This window comes from Eucalyptus grandis, chromosome 6, assembly GCF_016545825.1.
Source record: "Eucalyptus grandis isolate ANBG69807.140 chromosome 6, ASM1654582v1, whole genome shotgun sequence".
Lineage (NCBI taxonomy): Eukaryota > Viridiplantae > Streptophyta > Magnoliopsida > Myrtales > Myrtaceae > Eucalyptus > Eucalyptus grandis.
Genome location: NC_052617.1, coordinates 4,612,091 through 4,636,647, shown reverse-complemented (window position 1 = coordinate 4,636,647; position 24,557 = coordinate 4,612,091). Strand labels below are relative to the sequence as shown.

Here is a 24,557-nt window from a genome sequence, read left to right as displayed (position 1 = left end):
TCATGTAAAAGGAAGCAATAAACATGCACTTTTGCCATCTCAAGTATAGGTGGTAAGCATCTGTGAGTTCTCTTCAAATGAGAAAAATCTGTCACTATCATACAAATCTCATGTAGCATAATTTTTCTAGAAAAAAAAAAATTTACAGTGAAGCTGTGGATAGACAATCGAATATTGTCCTAGCAAACGCCTCCAGCCGTAAATCAGCAGCTCATCGCCACTAGCCCCGCAGTAGAAAAGCACTCCTCATCTTCTGGAAAGTTTTGACCATAGGTAGACAAAGAAGAAGCAAACCAATGCAAAAGCCACAACATGGACGACATTACTTGAACCATATTGAACTATGCTCTTGTTCAGCCTCCGCACATTGTTCTTAACACCTGCTTGTGCTTTGATCAGCGTCATTTGCTGCAATAAAATAATTTAGATTCTCTTGGGGAACTGACAATGTGCCATCAAGTAGTTGGCAAGTTGGTAACATACAAATTACTAATCCAGTCTTTCATTTTAGTGAACAGATCAAACTGTGCAGTTAAAAAGATCACAAACAGTCCAATTCGATATTCTTTTGTCTTAATTGCTAAAAGCATAAACTACAAGACACAGCAGATATCGTCATGTTATTCACCATCAGAGACCTCAGACACAAAATCAGCATTGCATGCCTTGATCATTTTAATGGTGTAAGGTATTACATCAGTTATGTTTACTGGGAAAAAGGCCAAATTTTTCCACTAAAAACCCTCTCGTTCTCACTCCATATTCGAAGAGATCAATCTCATGGACGAGGATGGGATTCCCACGCATTATTTTTCCCCATTTTCTGAACAAGGTAGAAAATAATCGAAGAGCAACAAGTACACTTTGAAAAGCTGCAGTTAAGCTAATCAACAAATTTCAATGATAAAAGACTACAATCCCATTATTAGGCTCCTAAAATGAACATGTCTTCAGAAGAGAAAAGGCAGACATCAAGAAGGTTTGGGAATGGAGCTACACCTCATGACCATAAATGAAACTTAAACTTGAAAATGTAGGTGGATAATACAACCATAACTAGTTCAACATCCTTTGTCAAAGCAAAGAAATCTACTAGCTCTCCAATTGACTTACTGTTTCCAGCTTTATAAGCCATGATTTATAGACCATTTTCATTCTTGACTAGTAAGGCTCGACACATTGCAAGTAAAAGCAAAGAGAAATTCAGAGGGCTAAGAAGTAGGCGCACATACCAGCTGATTGAGCAGATCATTCTGAAATTTTGCTTCTGTCTCTATATCTTGTGCAACCTGCACCAAGAGTGAAGAGCTGAGAAAGCAAATAGTGAAACATCTATACACAAAATTCAGTAGCATGTCTGCCACAAAGAGGTGATCCACTAAAGTTCAGGATCATATGCACTATGTAGAAGGGAGGAAACACACATTGTTCTAACACACACATGTCATAACAACTAAGTCTCTTTTCCTTCAAACTCGGAGAATAGCTTAACATAGGTTCCCTACCACCATGCTCTTATTCTTTGTTTTCAACATGCTATCCCAGCAAAATGGCCAGCATCAGAAGTTTACACTAGAAACAATAAATGGCTAGAACTCAAGATATTCATGAGGAGGCGCAAATAACAAATATCACCATCATCATCTGAAATCAATTCACCAGCCAAACCAAACCTTTTTGCATGAGCTCGTTGCACAGGATCAATGCAAGCATTTCCTTCTCTCTGTGAGTGGTTCTAACACTATCCTAATACCTTACAAGGTAATGATGTCCCCAAAAATGGTTTGTCAAAAGTCAAGTTTGTCATCTACATCTTCAGCCTTAATTTATATAAATCAGAATGAAATTTTCAAATACTAAATTCCCGCAACCTCTTTCCCAAGCTGTAGAGAGCCCAGAGCAAATAGGATGAAGTTCACCCCAAGAAACAATGTCTTATAAATGAGGGTCAAAACGTTCTTATCAAATCATCGCTTAATCAAACAGATTATTACTCAACCCAAAATAAATAAATAAATAAAAAATACCACTATGGTCCAGTAAACTATTGACAAACAGAGGTGGAACAACATCCACCTTAACAAAGCCTTCTCTCGCTAAATGTGGTCAAAGACAAACGGAAGTGCAAACTTAAAAAACTGCTTAAGCCTGAGCAAAGCATGTCTCACAATGTAGAAAGTAGAATTTCGAAGAATACCAACATCAATATGATATGATGGATATGACCCTCCACCTGCTTATTCTAATTTTATTACTATAACCATGAAGCTAAACCACTTTTTTCCCCAGAAAATACGGTAACCTAGTAACAGCAAAGGTTTCTAGGCAACAGCAAGCCCTTCCAGAAAAACGAAATAGTCATTGCACTGAAGCGGGGAAGTCTATTATTTACTATCCACGAGCACTAATCTCTTCCCTGATGATTCCCTCAAAGAGATTTTAGTAAACCGTATATAATATCGATGCAGCAACGCTCGTCAGGATTCAGGACAAAAGTCATTACCCTTCATCAAACCCAGCATAGGTAGAGAAAGCATCACTTCCTAGAAATTAAGATAACAGAATTTCTTAAATAGCCTAAATTTATTAATCCAATTACCACCTAAAATGAGCTGAAGTTTGTAAATTTAGGCCCTTTTCAAAAAAAAGAATTCGTTTCGAGCAAAGAATTGACATTACTTTGCTAAATTTTCGCATTCTAGCATCCCTAAGGATCATGAAAAAGGGCCACCTCGACTTAACTACTTTGCCCAGGAAGCAATTCGGCAATAAACCATCAATTGCCGAACTCGCTTGCAGAGACCAGTGATTAGAGCCGAGATCGCAGCAACCAAAATTCCACCCCAAAACAGCTCAAAAATTAGGACGGAGGGAAAAGAAAAGAGATCGTACGTTTCTCAATTGGCGAACTTGCTTGCGGAGGCCGGTGATCTCGTCATCCAATTCCCCATGCATCGGGTCGATCCGCAACTGGACTTCATCGGAGCCGCCCGCGGGTCTCGTGCTGAGCCCCTCCCTTTTCAAACGAAAGAAAAAAGCACCAAACGCAGAACCAACGATCAGAAGCAAGAACAGAAAACTTCCCAAGAACGCGACGGCGAAGATCCAGGCGAAAGACGGGGGCGAGAGGGGGGAGAGGAAATACTGGGATCGGTAGGGGGCGGAGGCGCCGCCGTACAACGGGCCGCCACGGTGGTAGTTGCCGGCCATGAAAGGGGACTGGGACTCCCGAGGCGGGACCGAACGGAATGGAACCGGAACCCTAGCGAGAGAACGAGGCGCTGGATCGCCGACGCCGGAATCGGCACGGCGGCGAGAGGGAGAGAGATCGAGAGATGGCGCCGACGCGGGCTCGGATCGTTCGCAGAAAAACGATTCGGTTGAGGTGGCTGATCCAATGGGACGGACGAGCTTCTGCAACAATACGAAGAGCGAAAAGAAGAGATATGGAGAGAGAGAGATGATCGCGAAGTTTAACGGGGCGGTGGGCCCCGGCAATCGGGTTGGGATTTTTTAACTCTTTTGGGATGAGGACATAAATTTTCCGATATCATCCTTGAATTTAAAGATAACATTGGACTTTTTTTATATAGCTCGAAAACTTATTTTATATCGAGTTTATAGATGACATTGAATAAATTAAAAATTTATAAATCACATATAATAATAAAATTATATTGTTAATTAGGGAATGAAATCGAGCTGACTCGCGAGGCAGGACCGAATGGAATGGAATCGAACCCTAGGGAGAGAATGAGGAGAGAGATCGAGAGGTGGCGCGACGCGGGCTCGGACCGTTCGCAGAAAAACGACTCGGTTGAGGTGGCCTGATCCAATGGGACAGATATATATATCTGATCGTGTATGAATCACACGGAGGTCACGTGCTAGCTCCTGCTCATACGGATCGGGTCGAAAGACCCGGATCTCCCGGGAGCACTGCATCCACATTCCCCGCTGCGAGCAAACAGCGTACGGCACGACCAGTCTGTCTTCGGAGAAGTCGCGCGCGAAATGGAACGGAACCAGAGGAATGTCCGGACGCTACTTCGAAAACGTGGGTCGAATGATGCTTCTCGGTCGTTCACGAGCGGTTGATTCGATTCAAACCATGTTTTCTTTCGAATCGAACGATGTTGTTTGACTGCGGCTGACGCCCGGGTTGATGCGAACCGGTTTCTGGGTCGAGAGGATTTCGGTTCCTCGCGTTTCGGGAAGCTCTTCTCGAGAAGCCATGGCAGCTCCCCACCCTCTCTCGCCGCCCTCGGCGGCACCAGAAGCTTCTCATTCGACAGCGCTTCCCAAATCGTCCGGCTCTGCAGATCGCGGGCGCTCCTCGACGCGTTCCGGCTCCTGAACGCCACGGACCCTTCCGGCGTGAGGAATAAGCCCGCCCTCTACGGCTCCCTCTTGCAGACGTGCGCCGCCGCGGCCGTCTCGTTCGGCCCGGGTCTCCAAATTCATGCTCGCGTCATCAAGTCCGGCCTCGACACCGATGGGTTCGTGGGGAAAAAAATAGTCGGTGTTAACGTCCTTTTTCTGTCCTGCTTTTTGGAGAACGGCCCACGGGGTCAGTGCCAGATCCAGGCTTTTGTCCAGTAGGGAAGCCAGATTCTTGTTCTTCGTCTTCCTCTTCTGCTGGTACGACAGCGACCGCGCACGAAATCTCGTCTGTTCCTATCAAAGTTTCAATCTTTCGTGCGCAGCTTGGGTTCCGGTGAGCGCGAGAGATGGCTATCTGGATTAATATTTGCTTCCATGGCTTTTCGCATTGATGGCGGGGGCTCGAGGGCTTTTCTACGACTGGGAAGTGAAGCAAGATATGATAGGCTCCTACAAGGAGCAGGTTATCACCATCAATGGACGGCACCCCAGCCCGACCATCCAGGCTCATCAGGGAGACAGTTTTCGTCAGAGCTACCAACAGGTTGAGCGAGAATGTCGCGATCCATTGGCACAACACCCAACAGGTATGGTAGCGAAACCCATCGAAACTGTGTTTGATGAAGATTGTAATGAGAAGTTCATGCGACAATGAGTTCGGATTGGATTGAATTGCAGATTCAAAGTCTAGGGAGCGATGGAACAGGGGATGTCGTTCCAAGGCCCATTTTGCCCCGGAAAAACTTTCACCTATGTTTTCATCGTGCATCAGGTGAGCCCTAAGTATCATGATCATCCGATACCATGTTTGTGTGAGCTTTTTCTGAAATTTGTGCGCGGTTCAAGCTGTTTCCACCTCATTTGATGAATATGCCCGGCAGGCATTTGATTTCTTATCTCGCAAAGGGATGTCATTTATACTTATATGCTTCATTGCATCTTGGAAAATCTCAGTACGACTCCTATTACACAATGCAAACGGTGGCTGGAGCCTGGACTGCATGGGTTGATCGATGTTTTGCCTCCGTAGGGCATGGCCAAGCCATTCGCTCAAGATAATCACAAGAGCATCATCCTCAATGACCGGTACTGCTATTATGATTTGGCGACAGAGCCTGAGGTGATTAATTTAATTTGATTGCCTCAATTATGAAGAACTTAAACAACAGTTTTGCTCGTTTGTCGCCTTCGTTTCGTTCTCTTTTTGTTGCTTGGATTGCAGTCCCTGCTGATTCCCAGGACGGCTCGTAATGCCATCAATCCTGAAAATTTGCACTGGAGGGTCATCCTTGGTAAAACGTATCACCTCGATATTTTGAGTGTGACCACTCATTGTACTCTCAGCTTTCAGATTAAGGTATACTTTGATTACAACCTAAAAATTGTTCCTCTGGTTTTTTTATTTCCTCGCTTTCTATAATGAAGTTTCCACTTCGGGATCATATACTTTGGGCTTTTTCGATGTTTTTAAAGACTATTAGATTGAAGAAATTTCTGAGATAGATTTGCAAGATGAAGCGACCCTTCATTTTTTATTTACTTAGGACCTCAATCTTTGATTTGCAGGGTCACAACCTTACTGTTGTAGAAGCGGATGGGCACTATGTAGAGCCATTTGTGAACCAAAGCCTGATCATCTACTCGGGTAAGACATACTCTGTCAAGATCAAAGCCAGTCAAGATCCGTTGAGAAATTACTTGATTACGAGCGACATTGTTGGCCAGAACACCACTGCCACAACCCCTCTCGGTCTGGCCGTGCTCAACTACTCCCCATCCGCTGGCCCGATTCGGAATGGCGTCACACGGCAGTCAGTTCAGAGCCTGGGGAACAAAGCCTGCCAAGGTAATATATGTGACAGGACTAATGTCTTAGTTAGAGAGGCTGTTTTGATCCCTTGTTTGAAATTTGAGGTTATGTTTCCCTAGAGGATATAAGTCCGTGGATATTTATTATCTTTCAAGCAAAAGTTCGCTCTTTTTCTTGAATCTTTGAGAAGTATGATTATTTTCTCCTGAGGATATAAATTGTATTTTTTTTTTGTTTATTAGCTTTTTAACAGCAATTATTGAGGAACATGCTGGTTAGTGTCTTATTCAGTTGAATTTGATGTTCTAGTCGAGTGTTAAATTGGCTTTCACTATCCAAGTCAGAGGCGATTCTAGTCATGTCTCAGCATTTTTCCTATGATGGCATCGGATAGTGTCTTGCATGGTTAATGACTGATCGAGCAATTTGTCATAAGTCTCTTGGCTTTAGTCCCCTGCACACAAAAAGATAATGTTGAAGGGTATGCCCAATTTGTCATTAGGCACATGTTGAACATTTGTTCCAATTTTTAAACATTTCTAGGAAGAGGAGATTGCTTCTATTGTGGAAGACACTGTCGGGTTTGATGCTGCAGAGCATATAGGCATAGGATGGCAAAAAGAGAAGCAACGGGGTGTGCAAAAGATCTAGAAACCGAAGAGATCACCCGGAATGGTACTAGACCGGATTGAAACTAGTGGTTCCTATGGGAACAGGTCCAAATCCCAGTTTCAATTTGGTGGAACTGGTGAATATTGATCCAATTTCTGATTCTAGACAATGAACCATCCATCCACTCACTTACATCAAACATCAAATATATATATATATATATATAAAGAAATTCCATCTAAATTGAAATTCCATCTAAATAATTATTAACTAATTTTGTTTCTTGGATGCATAATGGAATTAACCCTATACCTTCTTCTTTTTATGCTAATAATCCATTTACTTACTCTCTCAATCAAAATAAGATAAATAAACATAAAGGAATGAGGGAACCGATTAGAGATGTCTATAAGAGCCAACGGCTCGTTTAAGAGTATAATTAGGTCTCTCCTTAATCATTCCCATAATAAAATTAAGTTGACCTTGAAAAAAGATAGATTAAGCGATTAATGTTTTAACTTTTGTGGAGGTCGTGGAGCCTAATTTTCCACATGTTTTCGGTGTTGGGAAATCTTAAGAAGACCACACCATGACCTTTGAAAAAAATTAAGTTTTTAGTTAACGAGTATTGTTTATTCATTCCGTCCTATAGTTTTCAATTCTTGATCAAAATCAATGACTCGCAATTTAACCCGAATATAAGGCTAAAAAAACTTTGTATGGACTGGGGATTGGTTCTATGGACTCACTTAAGAATCAAATTGGACTGAAGGTTTGATTTCAGGGTGATTCCATAGAACAAATGGGTGGGTCTCAATTCCAATTTTCTGGAGTCGGTTTTTAGTGGGCAATTCCCAGTTCCAAGGTGAGAATTGCCCACCTAGACCATGCTTACTCCCATTTCCACAGCAAAATATGTCAAGATATGAGAAACTTCAGCTTGGTTTCTTATGTTTCTATTTTTCTATTATTCTGTTCTTTTATTCTCCAAAATAAAAGACAAACATAAATTCATATGGAAACATTAGTTAATTTTTCTATTGATAAAAAGTAGTCACAAAATGAATTTGGAATAGAAACAATAAATGGAAAAATGTTGCAACTTGTTTCTAAAAACAATTTCTAGAATAAGTCATTTTATTTCTTTTCTTTGATGTCTTTTCTTTTTCCTCCTCTTTTAATCAGTATGTTACTCCCCATTTGTCACTGCCAATCATTGCCCTCCATCACTCAGTGACCAGCTAGAGTAGGAAGAAGAAGAGAGGAAAAAAGAAAGAAATGAAAACAAGAAAAATCTCAACAAATTATTATAAACTAAAAGAAAATTTACATCACAAAAAAGTTTGTAAGTTGTACTACACGCAATTATGTTCTTTTTTTATTTTGAGAATATGAATTTTTTGCAATTTTCTTTTTGTTGAAAAATTTTGTACTATTATTAAACATGTTCTTTTACCCAAAAACTATTTTAGGGAATAGATTTTAAAAAATGAAAAAAAAAAACTATTCTTTTTTTTTTGTTGGTGAAAAAAAAAAACTATTCTTGAAAAGAGAAATATTGTCAAATGCAGCCCGCATTTTCAACCCCTTAAATTTAAAAAGTTTCGTTTCTCATCTCAATATATATTTATTTATTTTTGCAATTTTATCCCCAATATAGAAGATAATTAGTTATATACTTTTGTCCGATTTTTTTATTTAAAGTAGGGCGAAAATTACTAAGAACACCGACGATCAACACTAGAAAGCTTAGTTGGACACGTGTCCAGATGAGATTATTCATAGTCCCCCACTTTTTTAAGCATTAAATTTAACTAAATTTTGATTTTCACAAAAATCCTAATCTAGTCTTCCTTGAAATTGACATATTTGTCATCATATATTTATTTATTTATTTTTTTTTTTTTTTTACGGGAACCATGCACACTGGCAACGTAAATCTAGGACTACCCGAGGGGACCCACTTCTACGGACTGCGGGTGAGTCGCACAAGCAACCGCGAGGATTTGAACTCGCTCCTTTCCGGAAGAAGAATTGAGTGCAAATCACGTGACCACCAATGAGGTGGGTTGTCATCATATATTTGCTCTTGACTTGATGGAAATCCCAAGTGATTATATCAGGCGGTCAATTTTACATGTGGCGTGTACGTGCCCGAGGTTTTTTTAATCTACTTGAAACATTTGATGAGTTATCTGTCGTAATATGAATGTCAGAACCTCAAAAAATTAATCTTGATTCGATTGTCGATTCGATTTTAATGAACTTATGCACGCAGCCATCACCTATTCATGACCTTGATTAGTTTATACGGGGAATATTTTTGTCAATGAAGCAAGATGCGTTGTATCGGGGACAAAAATGAAGTCATTTTCACGTAGATACGCGTTCACATAGGCTCCCACGACCGCATGTCAATGGCCGGCATGGACTAAATTATCTGTTTTTGGGTCGTTTATCAAGAAAGGAAGCGAGTGGTTTTAGAACTCGAACTGGCGCCAAAAAGAACAATTTGATTCAGGATGACAAAATAGACCAAAAGTCAACTTCGGAGAAATTAAGGTAACTCCATTTTCGGGCTAAGCCCATTTACCTCATAACTCGAGCGAATGAAGTCCCCACACGTGGAGTTGCCATTACCTCAGACCGCACGCCATGGATCCTCAAATCGCTTTCTCTTTCTTTCAATTCTCACTCCACAAAAAAAACGGGAGATCGACAGAGACAGGGGAAGAGAGAGAAGAGAGAGAGAGAGAGAGAGAGCCCTTCGCTCGTCAAGGCGCCCTTCAAAACTGGCAGGCCTTCGCCTTTAAATTCACGTTCGACGCCACCACCTTGAGAGCGAGAGCGAGAGAGATATAGAGATGGGCATCGAAGGAGAGGAGACGGCGGTGGAGCAGCAGCGGCGGCCCAGGATCCTCTGCCTCCACGGCTTCCGGACCAGCGGGGAGATCCTGAAGAAGCAGGTCCTCAAGTGGCCCGACTCCGTCCTCCGCCGCGTCGACCTCGTCTTCCCCGACGGCCCTTTCCCCGCGGAGGGCAAGTCCGACGTCGAGGGCATCTTCGACCCTCCCTACTTCGAGTGGTTCCAGTTCAACAAGGTCCCCCCTCCTCCTCCTCCTCCATTTTCCCCTGTTTCCAGAATCCGCGCTCTGTCTCTCTGTTTCGAATTTTACGTATCATCACACGGTCCTCAAAGTTCGTTTATTTTTCTCGGCAGGAGTTCACGGAATACACCAACTTCGACGAGTGCCTCTCTTACATCGAAGATGTCATGATCAAGCAAGGACCTTTCGACGGTCTCCTGGGTTTCTCACAGGTGCCGTCCATTCTCCCTCTAAAACGGAACGGGTTTTACCATCTTAAAAACCGAAACTTGACGATGTTGGATTTCTAATTTCGATGCGTACGCGGTTCGTTGTACCTCCATCAGTCAAAATAAACGAACGCAGAATAGCGAAGCGAAAAAGAACACGCAGGCTCCGTCTCTCGCCCTGTATATCTCGCGTGCGTCGACCCAACGCAACAGTTTTCTCTCTCCTTCTTTTTCTCCCTTTTGGCATCTCTGCTTTCGTGTGAATTCTGACCGACGACGAATGCACGAACAATGCAGGGGGCGATACTGTCGGCGGCGCTTCCGGGGCTACAAGCGAAGGTGGGTCGATGTTGCCTGCGGGAATCTTCTTTCCTTGTTCCTTCTCTCAGACAAGGAAACCCAAAAGAAAAAAAGAAGTAATCTATTACATTCCCAGAAATTGATTTTATTTATTTATTGTGGTGGGCTGCAGGGAGTGGCGCTGACCAAGGTGCCGAAGATCAAACTCCTGATAATCATCGGGGGGGCCAAATTCAAGTCTCCATCGGTGGCTGACAACGCGTACGCTTCTCCCATCCAATGCCCGTCCCTCCACTTTTTAGGTACCAATCATCCGCCCGTCTCGTCTCTTTTCTTTGGTTTCGTCTCCGGATTCTTTTAGACATCTGGTACGGAATCGATGCGTTTATTAATGCGCTTTTAAGTCGATCTGGTCGCGATTGAAAACGATGGTCGATCCAACTTAATATGTACCGTTCTGTGACTACTACTGATTAGTAATTGATTGAACCGCTTCTTGCTGCAGGAGAGACTGATTTTTTGAAGCCGTATGGGTTAGAACTGTTGGAGTCGTGTGCGGATCCCATCGTAGTTCATCATCCCAAAGGCCACACCATTCCCAGGCTTGGTAACACATACCCCCTCCTTCTCCTGTCACTGTTCCCGTCTCTCTCTTTTTCACTGTACCGATTACGTGTGTGCCTGCTTACTTCAGATGAAAAGGGATTGGAAACGGCAGAGAGGTTCCTCGACAGGATTCGGGACGTTTTGGCAGAGGATGAAGAACACTAGATCGACCACCCATTCGGCGATAGGGCGTTTCTTTAGAGACCTAATAAGAGTCTTGTTTGCTTTATTTGAATGCATTATAGTTTCAGCTTTCTATTCACGATCCAATCTTTGGTCATTTCATAAGTTCTGTATGTTTGACATTCAAATATAGCTTGATAGGTCGGATCTAGGTTCAGACTTCAGAGCCTAAACTACATGTATGCATTTCGACAGATATACGGTCTTGGCGTTCAGGTTCTGAACCTTGAATGACCGAGCGAGTAATGCTAGTTATAATTCTCCATGAGCTGATTTTCTAGTGTAGCCGTTACTTATCTGTTTCAATGGGGATTATATTCCATTACTTCGATTTTGTAAGATGAAAATTTTCAAGACTTAATGCTTTAGAATATAAGAAACAAGTACAAAAGAAGCTGCACTAATGAGAGACTAATCCCACTCTTGTAGATTTTTATAGCTTGGGTATTATGTCTAACTAAAAAGTTAATGCTCCTTAAATAATAACTCGTAATGAGATAAGAATGCATGAGCGCATGCAAATACAAACTTTTCGAAAGTAATTTTACCTAGGGAGACAATTATCTTGATGACTTTATCTTTTCTCGAAAAGCAAGGGGCTAAAGGTTCGAATCCTTGACCTCTCAAAGGGTGACATGGAGAAAGTGATTATTACGAAAATCACCAGCCCTTGTGTTATTTAGGGAAGACAAGAAAGTTCACTTGAGGTCATTACGAGATCAACGAAATTTTATTGCAATTGTGAATTACGTTAATATTCCTTGCTCGAAATCTGCATTCAAATCGCTACATTTGGTTATTTTTCTTTGAATCGCCTTGACAATTAAGAGCGCATAGATTCACACAACTCTAGCAATTGCACGGTGTGCATAGGACGGAAGGACTACAGATCTTAATTGAGATTAACTACGGGGTTCAAAGAGTCTCAAGCACTCCATTATAAGCCAGAGAAGGAAAAAAGCATTCGTAGCTATGTAATCTGAAGTGTTACAGACAAGGTTTGTACGAGAAAAGAGAGAACGGCAACAACAATTAGATACAGCTTTGCCTCCGACGGCTGTTCAAGACTCTAATCAAATACATAAAGACAGGCTGACAAAGAACAAACACCAACTCCCCTTGGTTTTCTCGGTTTTTATTAAGATCCCAAGAAATAAGGAAGCTGAGTTAAACAATGTGATCGGCAAGCATGGCAGATGGTGATCCTTCGTGAGGAAAGTTAAGGTCGGACCCAGCCTTCTCAAAGGGCTTGCGGTCGAGGCAGTGCCGAATCCAATTACTGCGACAATCCACTCTGTCGCTAGAAAGCATTTCCTATACTTGTCTACTTTGCACGTGTTTGTGTAACATGTATACAACAAGATGAGCGTTTAGTCGAATGCTATAGAGTTCAGAGAATGAGAACGTTATTCGTGATCATGACATTAAACACATGTGGACTCGTGTGAATTATAGGAAAGATGGACAGGGCGAAGGATGTCCTTAGAAAAAAGGGGCCGAAGGTGGCTGAAGCGGCCAAGAAGGCTGAGGATCTCGCCAGAGACACATGGCAACACTGTAAGTCTTCTTGTTTTTAGAGTGCTTCAGCAATTCTTCTCATGAAATAGAGGGTACTTCCACTCATTTAGTTCTATGTGGCTGAAGCACTCATCAAATCCCTATCAATGCCTCTGGTAGGAATTTGTCGTTGCGTTTGCAGATAAATCGGCTAATGTCTTTCTCTATCAGTTTGTTCAGAGACTTCTCGCCCTTTAACTATGATATCTAAGATTTAAGATATTGAAGAACCGACCTTTTAATGGTAATGCTCGATTTCCAATTATGCACACAATTTTTTCTGACAACATTGTACTTTAATTAGTCAAAACAGGTCCGAGTATTGCTGATGTCGCTATAGGCAGAATCGCTCAGGGAACGAAGGTCCTGGCAGAAGGAGGCAGGGATAAGATTTTCCGGCATACTTTTGAGACTATTCCCGAGGAGAAATTGTTGAAGTCGTACCCTTGCTACTTGTCCACATCTGCCGGCCCAGTTATGGGAGTCACATACCTCTCGATGGCGAAGCTCGTGTTCTGTAGTGACGATCCTATGTAGCTTGCCAAGCCGGCGAACACACTGAATATAGTTACTACAGGGTATGCATTTTGGACATGGGCACTGAATGCTTATAATCACCAAGTATACGCAGAAAACGGATAGACATGAAATTATTGGATAGGCTTATGCAATAGCTAACGAAAATGATCAACATAGTTTGCAGGTGATGTAATCGGTTACTTAGATCTCCAGGAATTGAACTGATTCTGCAGGGAAATGGGACCTTGCCAGGCATCATAAGCAATTACGTTGATCTTAATTTCTTGTCACAATAAGAACTATGCTCAAACGATGAAAAGTGCTCTTTCGCTTGATTGACAGCTTTACTGTTGCCAATGCTGAAATCAATGTTCAAACACATTCAACGAGCAGATGTTTTTTCAGAGGCGATCTGTTTCTGTTATGTTATATGTGTAGGTGGTCATTCAACGGCATCAGTTAAAGGCGGTCGTCCCTTCAACAAGCACAGTCAAGCCGACTGAAAAGTACATCCAAGTAATTTCTATCGAAAACCATGAATTCTGGTTCATGGGATTTCTTCACTATGAGAGCGCCGTGAAGAATCTCCAAGGAGCAGTTCCAACACCAGCGCCGCCCTAACCTCGTACTTGCAGTCGAACAATAAAGAATTCTAATGCAACATATTGGGGGAGAGTAAATGGCGGTACATCAAAACGTTCACGGTTCCTTTTCTTCTGCTGTGTCATCACGAATGCAAAGTTTTGTCGATTCGCATAGGCACGTGATGTGGTTCTGATGGTGCAGTTTGGCTACCCTGCGCCCCGTCAACTCATTCAGATAGAAGCATTCTTTGATTTTCGAGTCTTCTTCCACCGATTAGTAATTTGGAGTTTCTACTGCTTCCCAAATCAAAAACTACTGGTTCTTGAGCTTGCACTTACTCAGAAGATTATAGGTCACAAAAGGAGATAAAGAAGAAGAGGGTTCCTGAAGTCGTAGGAAAATAGAAGGTGTAGTGGAAAAATTGTTTTCACTCTATTGATTGTAATTTCTGTACAGACTATGTATTTGATTACAAAGAGAGAATCCATAAAAGGAAAATAAGTATTCTCCTATCTTTTCCTATCTTTCTAATCCTAAAATAAACTTGATTCCCTATTGATACAATCTACTAAATCATATCTTCCAACATTATGCTCCGTACTCGTTGCGACTCAAGCTGCGAATTTTTTTTTTTTTATAGCAACTGTTCAAGGTTTCCAGAGATCAATGTGGCGTACCAACGAGCGAATAATTGGAACTTGGCATTTGCGCATCGAAGTAAATCTATGGAAAATATCCTTCGGGCACGATTGGCAGAGTGTAGAATTAAGCATGATCTCTTGGAATGTGGTGCTGACGTGTAATCACAACTCAAGACGAAAGCAGCTCGAAATGGATCCAATTCCCCAGCGGCCCAAACACATTGGATCCATGCTGATTTCATGGCATGGGCCGCGGCTCATTAGTTGGAAAATGAGAATCATTCTAATGAATAAAGCCAACTTTGAAGCTGTTGTCAAGCCCGATTACGAGTGGGTCGGGTCGGATCACGCCGGACCATTCTAGTTAGGAATAGAGCTATCTCCCTCGATGACCCCAAGAAATGGTCCGACTGAGGACTCAGGCCGGATTCACCACATCGCCGGCTTTATCTTCCGTCGCTCTAGCATCGGGCCATAAAAAATCACCACACCGGCGAACAAAGGAACCGTAATGCGGAAGCATCTAAATTCCCTGAATTTTTATAAGACATGGGTCTTATGTTTATTATATGCCTCCAAGGACCTCATTTTTGGGACCAACCTACGAACGCTGGACAAAACCCCAAAATCTTAGAGATTAGATCTCGTGTGGGTAAAATTATAAAACCCCCGCCGGAGTCAATGGCAATCGAGTGGCAAGGCATGGCGGCAGGAGCAGTGTGCTTTGTTTCCTACCTCCTATGAAGCTCAATGGCTAGGGGGCTATGCCGATTAGGGGCTCTCCTCAGTCAACCATTGAAGCACGCTTGCCTCTAAAATGGCGTATCATTGGGTGGATTCCAACGCTGATCAAGCCTCAAACCTCCCCCCTCCCCCTACATCAAATTGTCATGATCATATCCCCCAAAACGAATGGGGGAAAAAAGCAGCTTTCTGTCTGACCGGTTTTCACTCACACGTAAAGGAGGAGAGAGAGAGAGAGAGAGAGAGGTGGCAATATATCACATGGGTTTTGTTTTACACAATTGTTAAATGAGCTTTAATCATAAGAGTTCAATTTTCATGGCACTGATGATGTACGATACGAGATCAATTAGTACATTAGAAATTGTAGAAATTTTTCAGTTAACTACTTCACAAGTTTTTCGAGAGCACTTAACAAACGTGATTGAAGCATTCATTTTGTTTTATGTACCCTATTGCATGGCCATTTCGATCCATATGGATTCTGAAAGTTACCCTGGGATTGAGAAAGGCTTTGCTTTCTTTAATTTTGAGTCATTTTCCGCACTTTCGCATGTACTTGAGATGCTTTTGTTTAATTCAATGCATCATTCCCTGCTAAAGCAAAAGCAAATGAGCTAATAATATTTAAAAAGAAAAAACTTGACGAAATGGATCAAAAAGTGTGCTCTGTTTTTTAAGGGGTAAAAATACAGACCATGGCGGCAGCCATCCAACTCTTGGGGTCATACTTGTGTTGAATGTGACATCAATTAATTGAGCTAATCCTATGAAAAAAATTCTCCAAATTTAGTTTCAATCTCAAGTCTATCTTGAACATTTTTTTTTATCTTAAACAAATCATCAACTTTCACTACTGTAATCCTAAATCTGACCACATGTCCAAAAATTGCCATTGATTTCTTCAAGATTATCAACCTCAAGAGACTGTTAGTATTCCTTATGAAGATGAGGGTGTTGATAAAAACACCAGTTGTGACAATGAACGCATAGACGGATTTGGGATTAGAGTAAAAATTATGAATGTTTCTTTAGACAAAAAAAGTTCCTGATAGAAATTGAAACCGGATCTAATATTGACCAATCTCTTTTTAGGAATTAGGGCTCACTTAATCATCGTCCAAGAGATTTTTTTTCCATTCCTGTTTCTTGGTTGCACCCCATTACAAGGGTCATTTTGATTTGTGGGATCTTCAAGGGGTCAGATGTTTCCAAATGAACAGGACGAAAAGGGGACCGACGGGGGAGGGGCGTGGGGGGGGAGGAGAGGGAAGCATGTTAACATTGTCAGCCTAAATAAAGAAAAGATGTGATTGCAATTTGATCCCCCCCCTCAGTCCTCGCGTCGCCTAATAAGAAGCCATGAGCTGTGCAGCAGCACAGGCCATTAAGTCTGTCCAACTACCCCACTTCCTTAGTACCCCATGTCTCTCCCCTCTGCCCTTAAATGTCATTGCCATGATTTCCTTCAAGAATGCACACCCCCAAAAGCAATTACGACCCCTTTTCCCATAAACAAAATTGAAAATCATGGGATATAACGTGCTTTATTCAAGTATCATGCCCGCTAAAGTCTTTGAAGTTTGTGCAGAATGTATCGTCTTCATATCATTGCATGCGATAAGAATAAAGCGTGATTAGAGGATGAACCGAGATGTGACCGGAGCATTAGAGCCTTGGGTGGAGGCAGGGAGGGAGGCTCCAATGCTGACTGTCGGCCCATTTGTCCCTAGATCATCCGTTTCAAGGGCACTCCCCCTCCCCCTGTAAATTATCAAGTAACGAGAAAAAGATTTGGAACTAAATCGAAATAAGAAGATCCGCGAATTTGTACGGCATTACGTTTGAACGATGAGTGCAGGAAAGATAGTGTCTATAGCATCCTAGCCACCCTAATAAGCCAATCTTTTATTTAGATTTCGCAATTGGTCGTGCCATTATTGTACACACAAGCCTGCTCCAACTTCAATTGCTCGCTCTTTTGTTTTTTTCCATGCCAGAAGAATATCTCGAGGGTTCAGTATGTTCATAAGTTCAGCTGTAAAAGCGAGGAAAGGCTGCTTTGAATTTCGAAGTTTGCAATCAAGTACCTCGTAGAATTAACATCAAATATGTCTCCAACAGATGATTTCGTACTACTCGACCTGAGAAAATTCAGCACAAGCAAATAAAGCTGATGTAATGTCGACAACATCTTCTATGTTACTGTAGTTCTTAACATATTTGTCTTCGACGATGATTCCTCATTTTATGATGAATTCGCCAGACAACTTTATCGATTCATGAGATCTTGAAGACAAGTTCGAACGCCTCCGATTTCTAATGCGTTTGCATGGCCAAATCAAGCTACAAACTCCATCCCATTTTCTAATAGCGATGCAAAAAATAGATGTCAAGATGCGAGTGATGAACTTCTTCTTTTTTGCTCATATACTGTCTGCTTGCTTGGACCAAGTGGGCAGGAAAGAGCGTAGCTATTTGTTTTTTTCTGTCTACATGCTTTCTTTTTTTCTTTATCAATTACTTCAAAAGGTAAGTTTTATATGAATTTACTTTTATAGGTTGAGTGTTGCAATTTGCTTGGTGACCATTTATTTGTGCAATCATAAAGGTAATGAGAATTGAGAAAATTGTCCAAGAAATCTTAATTTATTTTAATTTTACCAATTGAATTTTAAACATTTTCATATTTTTCCAATTAAGTCCATCCAGTCAAATGGTCGAAAACTATCGAAGTGGAAAAGAAAGAAAAAATAAAATATATAAAATATATGATATAAGAAATATATAAAAATTTTGGAAAAGTATCAAAACATTATTAAAAATATCCATGTAAATACCGAACCAATTGTGCCACATAGGATGGTCAGCGCCCACATAAGCAATTTCCAATCAAAATTGGCCAAATGGACTCAATTGACAAAATGTAAAAAGATTTATAACTTAATTGGTAAAATTAAAAGATTTATGGCCGAAATGGCAAAAGTTTAATAAGTTTAACATTTTTTAGACAATTTTCCCAATTGGAATTACCGACTTGTATAGATGATTGTGTTTGGCCATTGATGATAATAGTTTGTCGTCATGTATAGTGTTAGAATTTCTAATCAAAGGTTTGAACTTATAGATAGAGAAATGATACATTATATAAGACTCATTTAAATTCTCATAAACAATCAATGCGTGATCAAGAACATAACCGCGGTAGACAATAATGACCAAATTTCAAAGGGATCTCACTAAGTAGATGGTGACCATGCGTATAGTGTGAGAGCATGTAATAGGAGCCCAATACCTTGATCCAGGGAGATCACTAAGAGGGAGCCCAAATCTGAACCTATCAACGTATCTAGTTGGACTTAACTTCATTCAAAAGCATAAACCAATGAGTTATAAGTCAATGTAGGATTCTCTACAGCTCACACGTGCATTCTAACAATTTCTCTCTCACATGTGAGTTTAGTGTTGGGTCCACTCCCCCTTAATCTAGGTATTCTTCAACTTCATTTTATCTCAAGTTGAATCTCCATTAGCGTTCGACTTCATCCCTAGTCTTTTTCTCCGGACCAAACCATGAAGTTTGCCATCGAGCCCGTATTGCTACACCACAATGTCCACTGGTCCAGAAGCCACACTAATCACCAAATTCCTTCCTTGAGATATTCACCAAACACTAGTACACATTAGGAGTGATCTACCAATCAATCATTGGCTCTAATACCATTTATTAGGAGCGCCCAGCAAAATCTCAATACCTTCATCCAAGGAGATCACCAAAAATGACCCAAGTCAGAGCTTGTCAACATATCTAATTAAACCCACATTCACTTAAAATGTTAAGTTGCATACCACACCACTTATCCATTGTGGGGGTGAGCATCGGTCCAAGGTTGATCCAGGGTCAACCTTTGATGGTCCTAGTTCGGTTCCTAATGAGACTGAGTCGGTCCTTGGTCCTAAGATTCCTAGACAAGTACTGTGCGGGTTGATCCTCGATCCAGGGAGTTTAGGGTTGGTCCAACCCGGACCAATCCTGACTATATATATATATATATATATATATATATTTATATATATATTTTTATATAGAGAAAATCTTAAAAAAAACGATATCAATAACATTAAACAACTATTTAGCGAGTAGTTCAAGTATTTTTACATTGATCTTTAATAACTTAGATTTTTGATATCTTTTACGACATCAACAACCATAATTTATGAAGGAAGAAAATGTTTTCGTGAGAAGCGCTCACGGCGTCCAAAATGACATAAACAGCTCCTTACGGCATTATCATCTAGTATTCATTCTCTTCTGTCTTATTTGTCTTCTTAATCTTCAATTTGCCAAAATCAAGAGAAACGACTTCTCCACTCGCAACTCAACACTCGTCTCGCTCGCTTTGGGTCACTTGTGTCGCTCGCTGCTTGATGCTCGCTTGGCTTGCTCCTCGCTCAACACTATATGCTCACTTTGTTCGATGCTCACCCCACTTAACCCTCACCGCTTGCTTTTCTTAGTTGACCTCGCTCGTCATCGAAATCGTCGGGTCAGTCCGATCATCGATTGCCATTTCAAGGAGTACAAAAAATGAAATAAAAAATTATTGATTGGTCTCGGGTTGACCTTGAAATCGGACCGAACACATTGGGTTTATCCGGTCATCAATCGTTTTTTCAAGGAGTATTAAAAATGAAATAAAAAATTATCGGTTGACCCTGGAATTTGACCGAACCCATTTGATTAGTCTAGTCCTCGGTCCCAAGCTCAATAGGGTCGGTCCTTGGTCCCAAAAATCGAGGACCAGCACTATGCGGGTTGGTCTTAGGGTTAGGGGGTGGACTCAGCCAACCTGCACCATGCTCATCTCTAATCCAATGTGGGATTCTCTAACACAATTTGCACATGCGTCCTGACATATAGTGGATGCGTTGACAACTTATTGTTTGGCCACTATACTCCAAATAATTTTCAATGTAGAGATGTTTGCTAGCTACCACAGTTAATTGATAATATGGTTTACTTATAACCATCTTAATGGTTAGAATGTACAGGTGAGTTATGTTAAAAAAAGTTCCTTATCAAAGAAATGATTTGGTGTAACGTAGTTAATTTATCATAACTAACTCATAACTTATTAGCTTAAGTTTTTCCACAAAAGTGGGTCGAATTGGATATGTTGATGGGGTCGGACTTGTGCTCTCATTTGTCGATATCTCATGGTGATGAAGTGCAGAACCACACCTAAATTAAAAGGGCCACGTTGGAATTGACTATATAGTATAGTTGGTAATATATATCCACTGATGTTTCGATGAACACTGAATTTATAGCTCCAATCTCATGTCAAATGGCAATTTATGCCAAGATCTTTTCTTGGGATAACGGCTTCATAACATGCATCTCCACGCATATTGATCACATGACATAACCCAAATCATTCTCTTATCTAACAACGACATCTTTTCACGCATGCCTTTTTAACATCTTTTGCAATAGAGAGTTTGACGAGGTAACAGTAAGTCTATAGTCCTTACCCTTACTACATTACCACGGCACACAAAAAGCCTGCCAAAGATGAAAGTAAATCATCCCCCCCACCCTTCCAAGTGGCGTGGGAGACCAACTCAATTTCCTTTATTCTACGAACTCAGAAATCTGCCTACCCGCTCTAGTCACAGTTTACCTCGCCTGCAAGGCTTTAAATGGCATCCTCGCTAATCTCAAGGTCGCTCTTCGGAAAGGCATCCGACACCCTAGATCCTACGTATGCATGAGATTTTCGTCTCGAGCGAGAGGCGCGGTCGGTTCAAGTTAAAAGAACAGTATGTGCGACCAATGGGGACAGGGGATATAAATGCAATCTGAGTTCGAAAACGAGATAAGAGGAGGAGGAGCGTTGATGATCACGATGGATGTGGCCACATGGCAGAGAGGGTTTTTTATCCACGAGAGAGGGAGAGGGTGCGGGGATATCGATCGCGGTTTAATTCAGACAAGGCCCCCAGAAAAACGAGAGCTAAGAAAAGGGAAGGTGTATGAGCTGTAGTGTCAGTCCATTCAGTTTGTTTCTTTTCCCTTGCCTTCTCCTCCTCCTCTCCTTCAATGGAGCCCCACATGTCCTTCCCCCTCGAATCCCATACACAGACACCCACACATGTCAAAGCATGAAAACACATGACCGATAGGATGAGACCGAGGTCGAGCTTGAAGATGATTTCCCCGACAAGCCCTCCCGAGTCTCGACTTTCTCCAACATCCTCATTCCGTGTCAACTCCCTCACATGCTCTATTTATCTCCTTCTTTTTCCCTCTCCATTTTCTCCTCATTTTCTCCTCTTTTTTCTTTTCATTTTCTCCTCGGAGAAGAAGAGAAGGGTTTTAGCATTATTATTATTATTGAGTGGCCACATAATTTCGTGTGGGTTCTGCAGATGATCTGCATAATCGACGAGCATGAAGAGAAACCGCATATGATGTGATGTGACGTTACGAGAGTAGGCATTTCGATGAGAATATGGTTATGACGTAAACAAGCTATTATGCATACGGAAGATGCATGAAGGGGGAGCTGTTGCTGCTGCCCATCACAATCTCGATTCCGTCTTCATCATGTAATCACAATTAACGAAAAATCTACAGTAATCAGTAGGGCATTAGGAAGATAGGAGGAAAGAAATGAAGGGAAGAGAATGACGGGGAGTCGAGAGACGATAAAGGGACAGCACACAAAGCGGCGACCAGAGGCTGTAATTGAAGGCTGAATACATGGTAGAGGATGAGAGTACACTTCTTCAGAATGAAGAAATTAATGGATTACGAGGTATCAGAAAATTTTGGCAATAAGAGAGAAAGAAATAAAAGAGAGAATGAAGGATCTCTCTCTCTCTCTGAAACTATGCACGCCATTCACAGCCTCTTATCATTTCAGGTCCGACCTCAGATCTCTGCACATTGAGGATTCTCTACCTGAAATGAACACGGGAGAGAGGGAGGAGCAGAGAGAGAGAGAGAGAGAGAGAGAGTGAGGAAAGCGAAGAGAGAGGAAAGGAAGATGACAGATGTGAGGTACGCAGGTTTGCATGATGAACACGTTTGATTGGACATTCAGAATTCTCTCTCTCTTTCTCGATCCCTGATCATCAGTCCTCACTCACCCCCATTAACTATCATCACATGTCGTCTGTTTACGGTTTCAGTTTCGCCTTTAATTCTGGCCCTCATTAATTCATCGACCCACGTTAACCAAAATCCAACACAACAGTTCAGACGCAGCAAAACAAGAGGAGAAATGCAGACTTCATCAGTTCAGTTCAGCCCATAGATGATGTATGCACCACAGCTTTTGCCGAAACTGAAAGCTCGAACGGCACACCAATTCCAACAATTTCCATCATCGAGAAGAAGAAAATGACGATCGGAGGAGATAATAATCACGTTAATGGAAATGCCAAAGTAACTTAAGCTTCATGAGCAATGGCCCATCCATCCTCCAAGGGGATCAAATTAACGTTTTCCTACTCTCTCTAGCTCATCATCCTCACAATCTCCGACCAAACACCAGCATCCAAGAACTAGTAAGAACGACAAATGATTATCAGACTCTCAAGAACTAGCTAAAACCACCAAGAGATCAACATCTACTCAAAACAAGAAGAAGAAAAACCAAGAAAAGTTAACAAGAACCCTAAACCTAAAATGAAAGAAAAATAAAGAACTGATGTTATCCCTAACCCCATCGATCCTCAGCCACTTCGACACGGCCAATTAGGGTTTCTTACCGAGGGTGTGCTTGTTGTTGTGCATCCACACCTTGAGCACGTGGCGTTTCACGCCGGTCTCCGCGCAGAACTGCTCCACCGCCGTTTCGTCGTGCTTCTGGATCCTCCACCCCAGCCTCTCCGCGAATCCCAGCATCTTCTCCTTCTGTTCAGGCGTGAACTTGGTCCTGAACCTCTTCTTCAGCCCGCTTCCTCCGCCGCCGCCGCCCCCGCCGCTGCTGCTGGGGTTCGACATGTCCTCCAGCTCCTCCCTGCTGTGCCCGCCCCCCGACGCCGCCGGCAGCGCCAGCGGCCGGTGCTGCTGCTGCGGCGGGGTCAGGTGCAGGTACCCCGCCGGCGACGGCGCGGCCCTGTAGTAGGGCGAGAACTGGGGGTGCTGCTGGCCGGGGTGATGGTGCGGGTGGTGGTAGCTCACCAGGCCCCCGCCTCCGTCGCCGGCGTCGGTCTCCTTGCGGTGGAAGTTGCGGTGGCAGTTGCAGGCGGCGCACTTGAGGGCGTCGAGGGTGCCCTCCTCCCCGGCCGCCATGAACTCGCCGCAGCCGTCGACGGCGCTCCCCCGATGCCCACCGCGTGGTTCTTGAGGCACTCCCGGTACCGCACGGACGCCGACGCCGACTTCCTCGGCGCCGCCGAGGCCCCGCCCTCCCCGACCGCCCCGGAGCCGCTCGGCCGGCCGGGGTTGCCCAGGGAGTCGTAGCCCACCGGCGCCGGCGCCGCCTGGTGGTGGTGCACCGGAATCTCCATCTCCTCGTCTTGGTCGTCATGCTCGTCGAATTCCATATCTTCCCTCTCCTCCCGTCCTCTCTCTCTCTCTCCTTCTCTCCTCCAATTCCCTTTCTCTCTCCAAGATGAGATGGTGGCGGCGGCAGGGGTGGCGGTGGCCGAGATCTTTACATGGGTTTTTTCGCTTGAGTGGAGAGATCCGCCAAGCACACTCTGTGTCAGCAGCAAAGACGATGATAAACGATAATAGCTCGCTCGACTTAACAAGTAAAAAGAATTCGAATTTCGAAAAAGAAGGGCAAAGAAAGAATACAAACAAGCACCCCCCAACAATTAGAAGCGAGAGAGAGCTAATACAGAAAACAGAAGATAAGAGGGGATAGAGAGTGTGGCCATCATCAATTCCCCGACTCTGCACAGAAGAGAGAGAAATTAGAGAGAGAGAGAGAGAGAGAGGGAGAAGGGTGGGGGGTGTCTCACTCGAACAAACCCTTTCCTTTTCTCCATTTCGCAAGCCCCAAAAGGCTTTTTAAAATTGCCCCCCCCTCTTCGGACCCGAAGCCCTCCTCTTCCGGTCACCTCGAGGGTGGCTTTACTGGCTACCTCCGGTTAATCCCCGTGATTATCAGCAGCTCTGTCTTTATCTTGTTTTTAACCGTCTTTCGTTCCTTTTCTTTACCTTAATTGTCTGAAGGAGGAGGGAGGGGGAGGGGGTCTGTGAAAAAAGTTAAAAAAAGGATGGTGGGGGTCTGAAAATTTTGCCCTTTGTTAGCTAAAACTGCAGGCCAGGCCATGGGGA

General features: G+C 42.6%; 4 protein-coding genes and 1 long non-coding RNA gene across 6 annotated transcripts; 3 read left to right on the top strand and 2 right to left on the bottom strand.

The window, feature by feature from the left end:
- Nucleotides 1-11: 11 nt before the first annotated feature.
- LOC104448007 (bet1-like protein At4g14600) lies at nt 12-3,453 on the bottom strand. Its single transcript, XM_010061773.3, has 4 exons — nt 3,146-3,453; nt 2,893-3,016; nt 1,233-1,289; nt 12-408 (listed from the first exon to the last, which is right to left on the bottom strand). The coding sequence occupies exons 1-4, from the start codon at nt 3,208-3,210 to the stop codon at nt 247-249; spliced, it is 408 nt and encodes a 135-aa protein (XP_010060075.1). The 5' UTR covers nt 3,211-3,453; the 3' UTR covers nt 12-246.
- Nucleotides 3,454-3,931: 478 nt separating this feature from the next.
- Nucleotides 3,932-6,668, top strand: LOC104448010. 2 transcript variants are annotated; one of them, XR_005552327.1, is made up of 5 exons: nt 3,932-4,970; nt 5,062-5,155; nt 5,338-5,740; nt 5,950-6,028; nt 6,109-6,668. It is a non-coding gene; the product is annotated as an uncharacterized LOC104448010 (long non-coding RNA). The 2 variants fall into 2 exon arrangements; XR_005552326.1 differs by having other exon boundaries at nt 5,950-6,668.
- A 2,840-nt stretch (nt 6,669-9,508) lies between these two features.
- Nucleotides 9,509-11,475, top strand: LOC104448011 (dihydrofolate reductase). The gene is made up of 6 exons (XM_010061776.3): nt 9,509-9,906; nt 10,026-10,124; nt 10,419-10,460; nt 10,594-10,723; nt 10,927-11,028; nt 11,116-11,475. Exons 1-6 carry the CDS (start codon nt 9,670-9,672, stop codon nt 11,190-11,192), a joined length of 687 nt encoding a protein of 228 aa, XP_010060078.2. The 5' UTR covers nt 9,509-9,669; the 3' UTR covers nt 11,193-11,475.
- A 1,195-nt stretch (nt 11,476-12,670) lies between these two features.
- LOC104451215 (GEM-like protein 1) lies at nt 12,671-13,907 on the top strand. The gene is given in 4 exon segments (XM_039314224.1): nt 12,671-12,767; nt 13,072-13,301; nt 13,304-13,345; nt 13,725-13,907. Coding segments are annotated over 4 exon segments (552 nt in total).
- Nucleotides 13,908-22,665: 8,758 nt separating this feature from the next.
- On the bottom strand, nt 22,666-24,253 carry LOC104448012 (zinc-finger homeodomain protein 2). The gene is given in 3 exon segments (XM_010061779.3): nt 22,666-23,587; nt 23,590-23,971; nt 24,116-24,253. Coding segments are annotated over 3 exon segments (990 nt in total). The 5' UTR covers nt 24,158-24,253; the 3' UTR covers nt 22,666-23,021.
- Between the last annotated feature and the right edge of the window lie 304 nt (nt 24,254-24,557).

Coding starts and splice junctions, on each gene's coding strand:
- LOC104448011 (XM_010061776.3), top strand. CDS start 9,670: ATGGGCATCGAAGGAGAGGAGACGGCGGTGGAGCAGCAGCGGCGGCCC. Junction 10,125..10,418: donor GTCTCCTGGGTTTCTCACAG/GTGCCGTCCATT, acceptor CGAACAATGCAG/GGGGCGATACTGTCGGCGGC. Junction 10,461..10,593: donor TTCCGGGGCTACAAGCGAAG/GTGGGTCGATGT, acceptor GGTGGGCTGCAG/GGAGTGGCGCTGACCAAGGT.
- LOC104448007 (XM_010061773.3), bottom strand. CDS start 3,210: ATGGCCGGCAACTACCACCGTGGCGGCCCGTTGTACGGCGGCGCCTCC. Junction 3,017..3,145: donor TCCGCCCCCTACCGATCCCA/GTATTTCCTCTC, acceptor TCGTTTGAAAAG/GGAGGGGCTCAGCACGAGAC. Junction 1,290..2,892: donor AAGTTCGCCAATTGAGAAAC/GTACGATCTCTT, acceptor CTCTTGGTGCAG/GTTGCACAAGATATAGAGAC.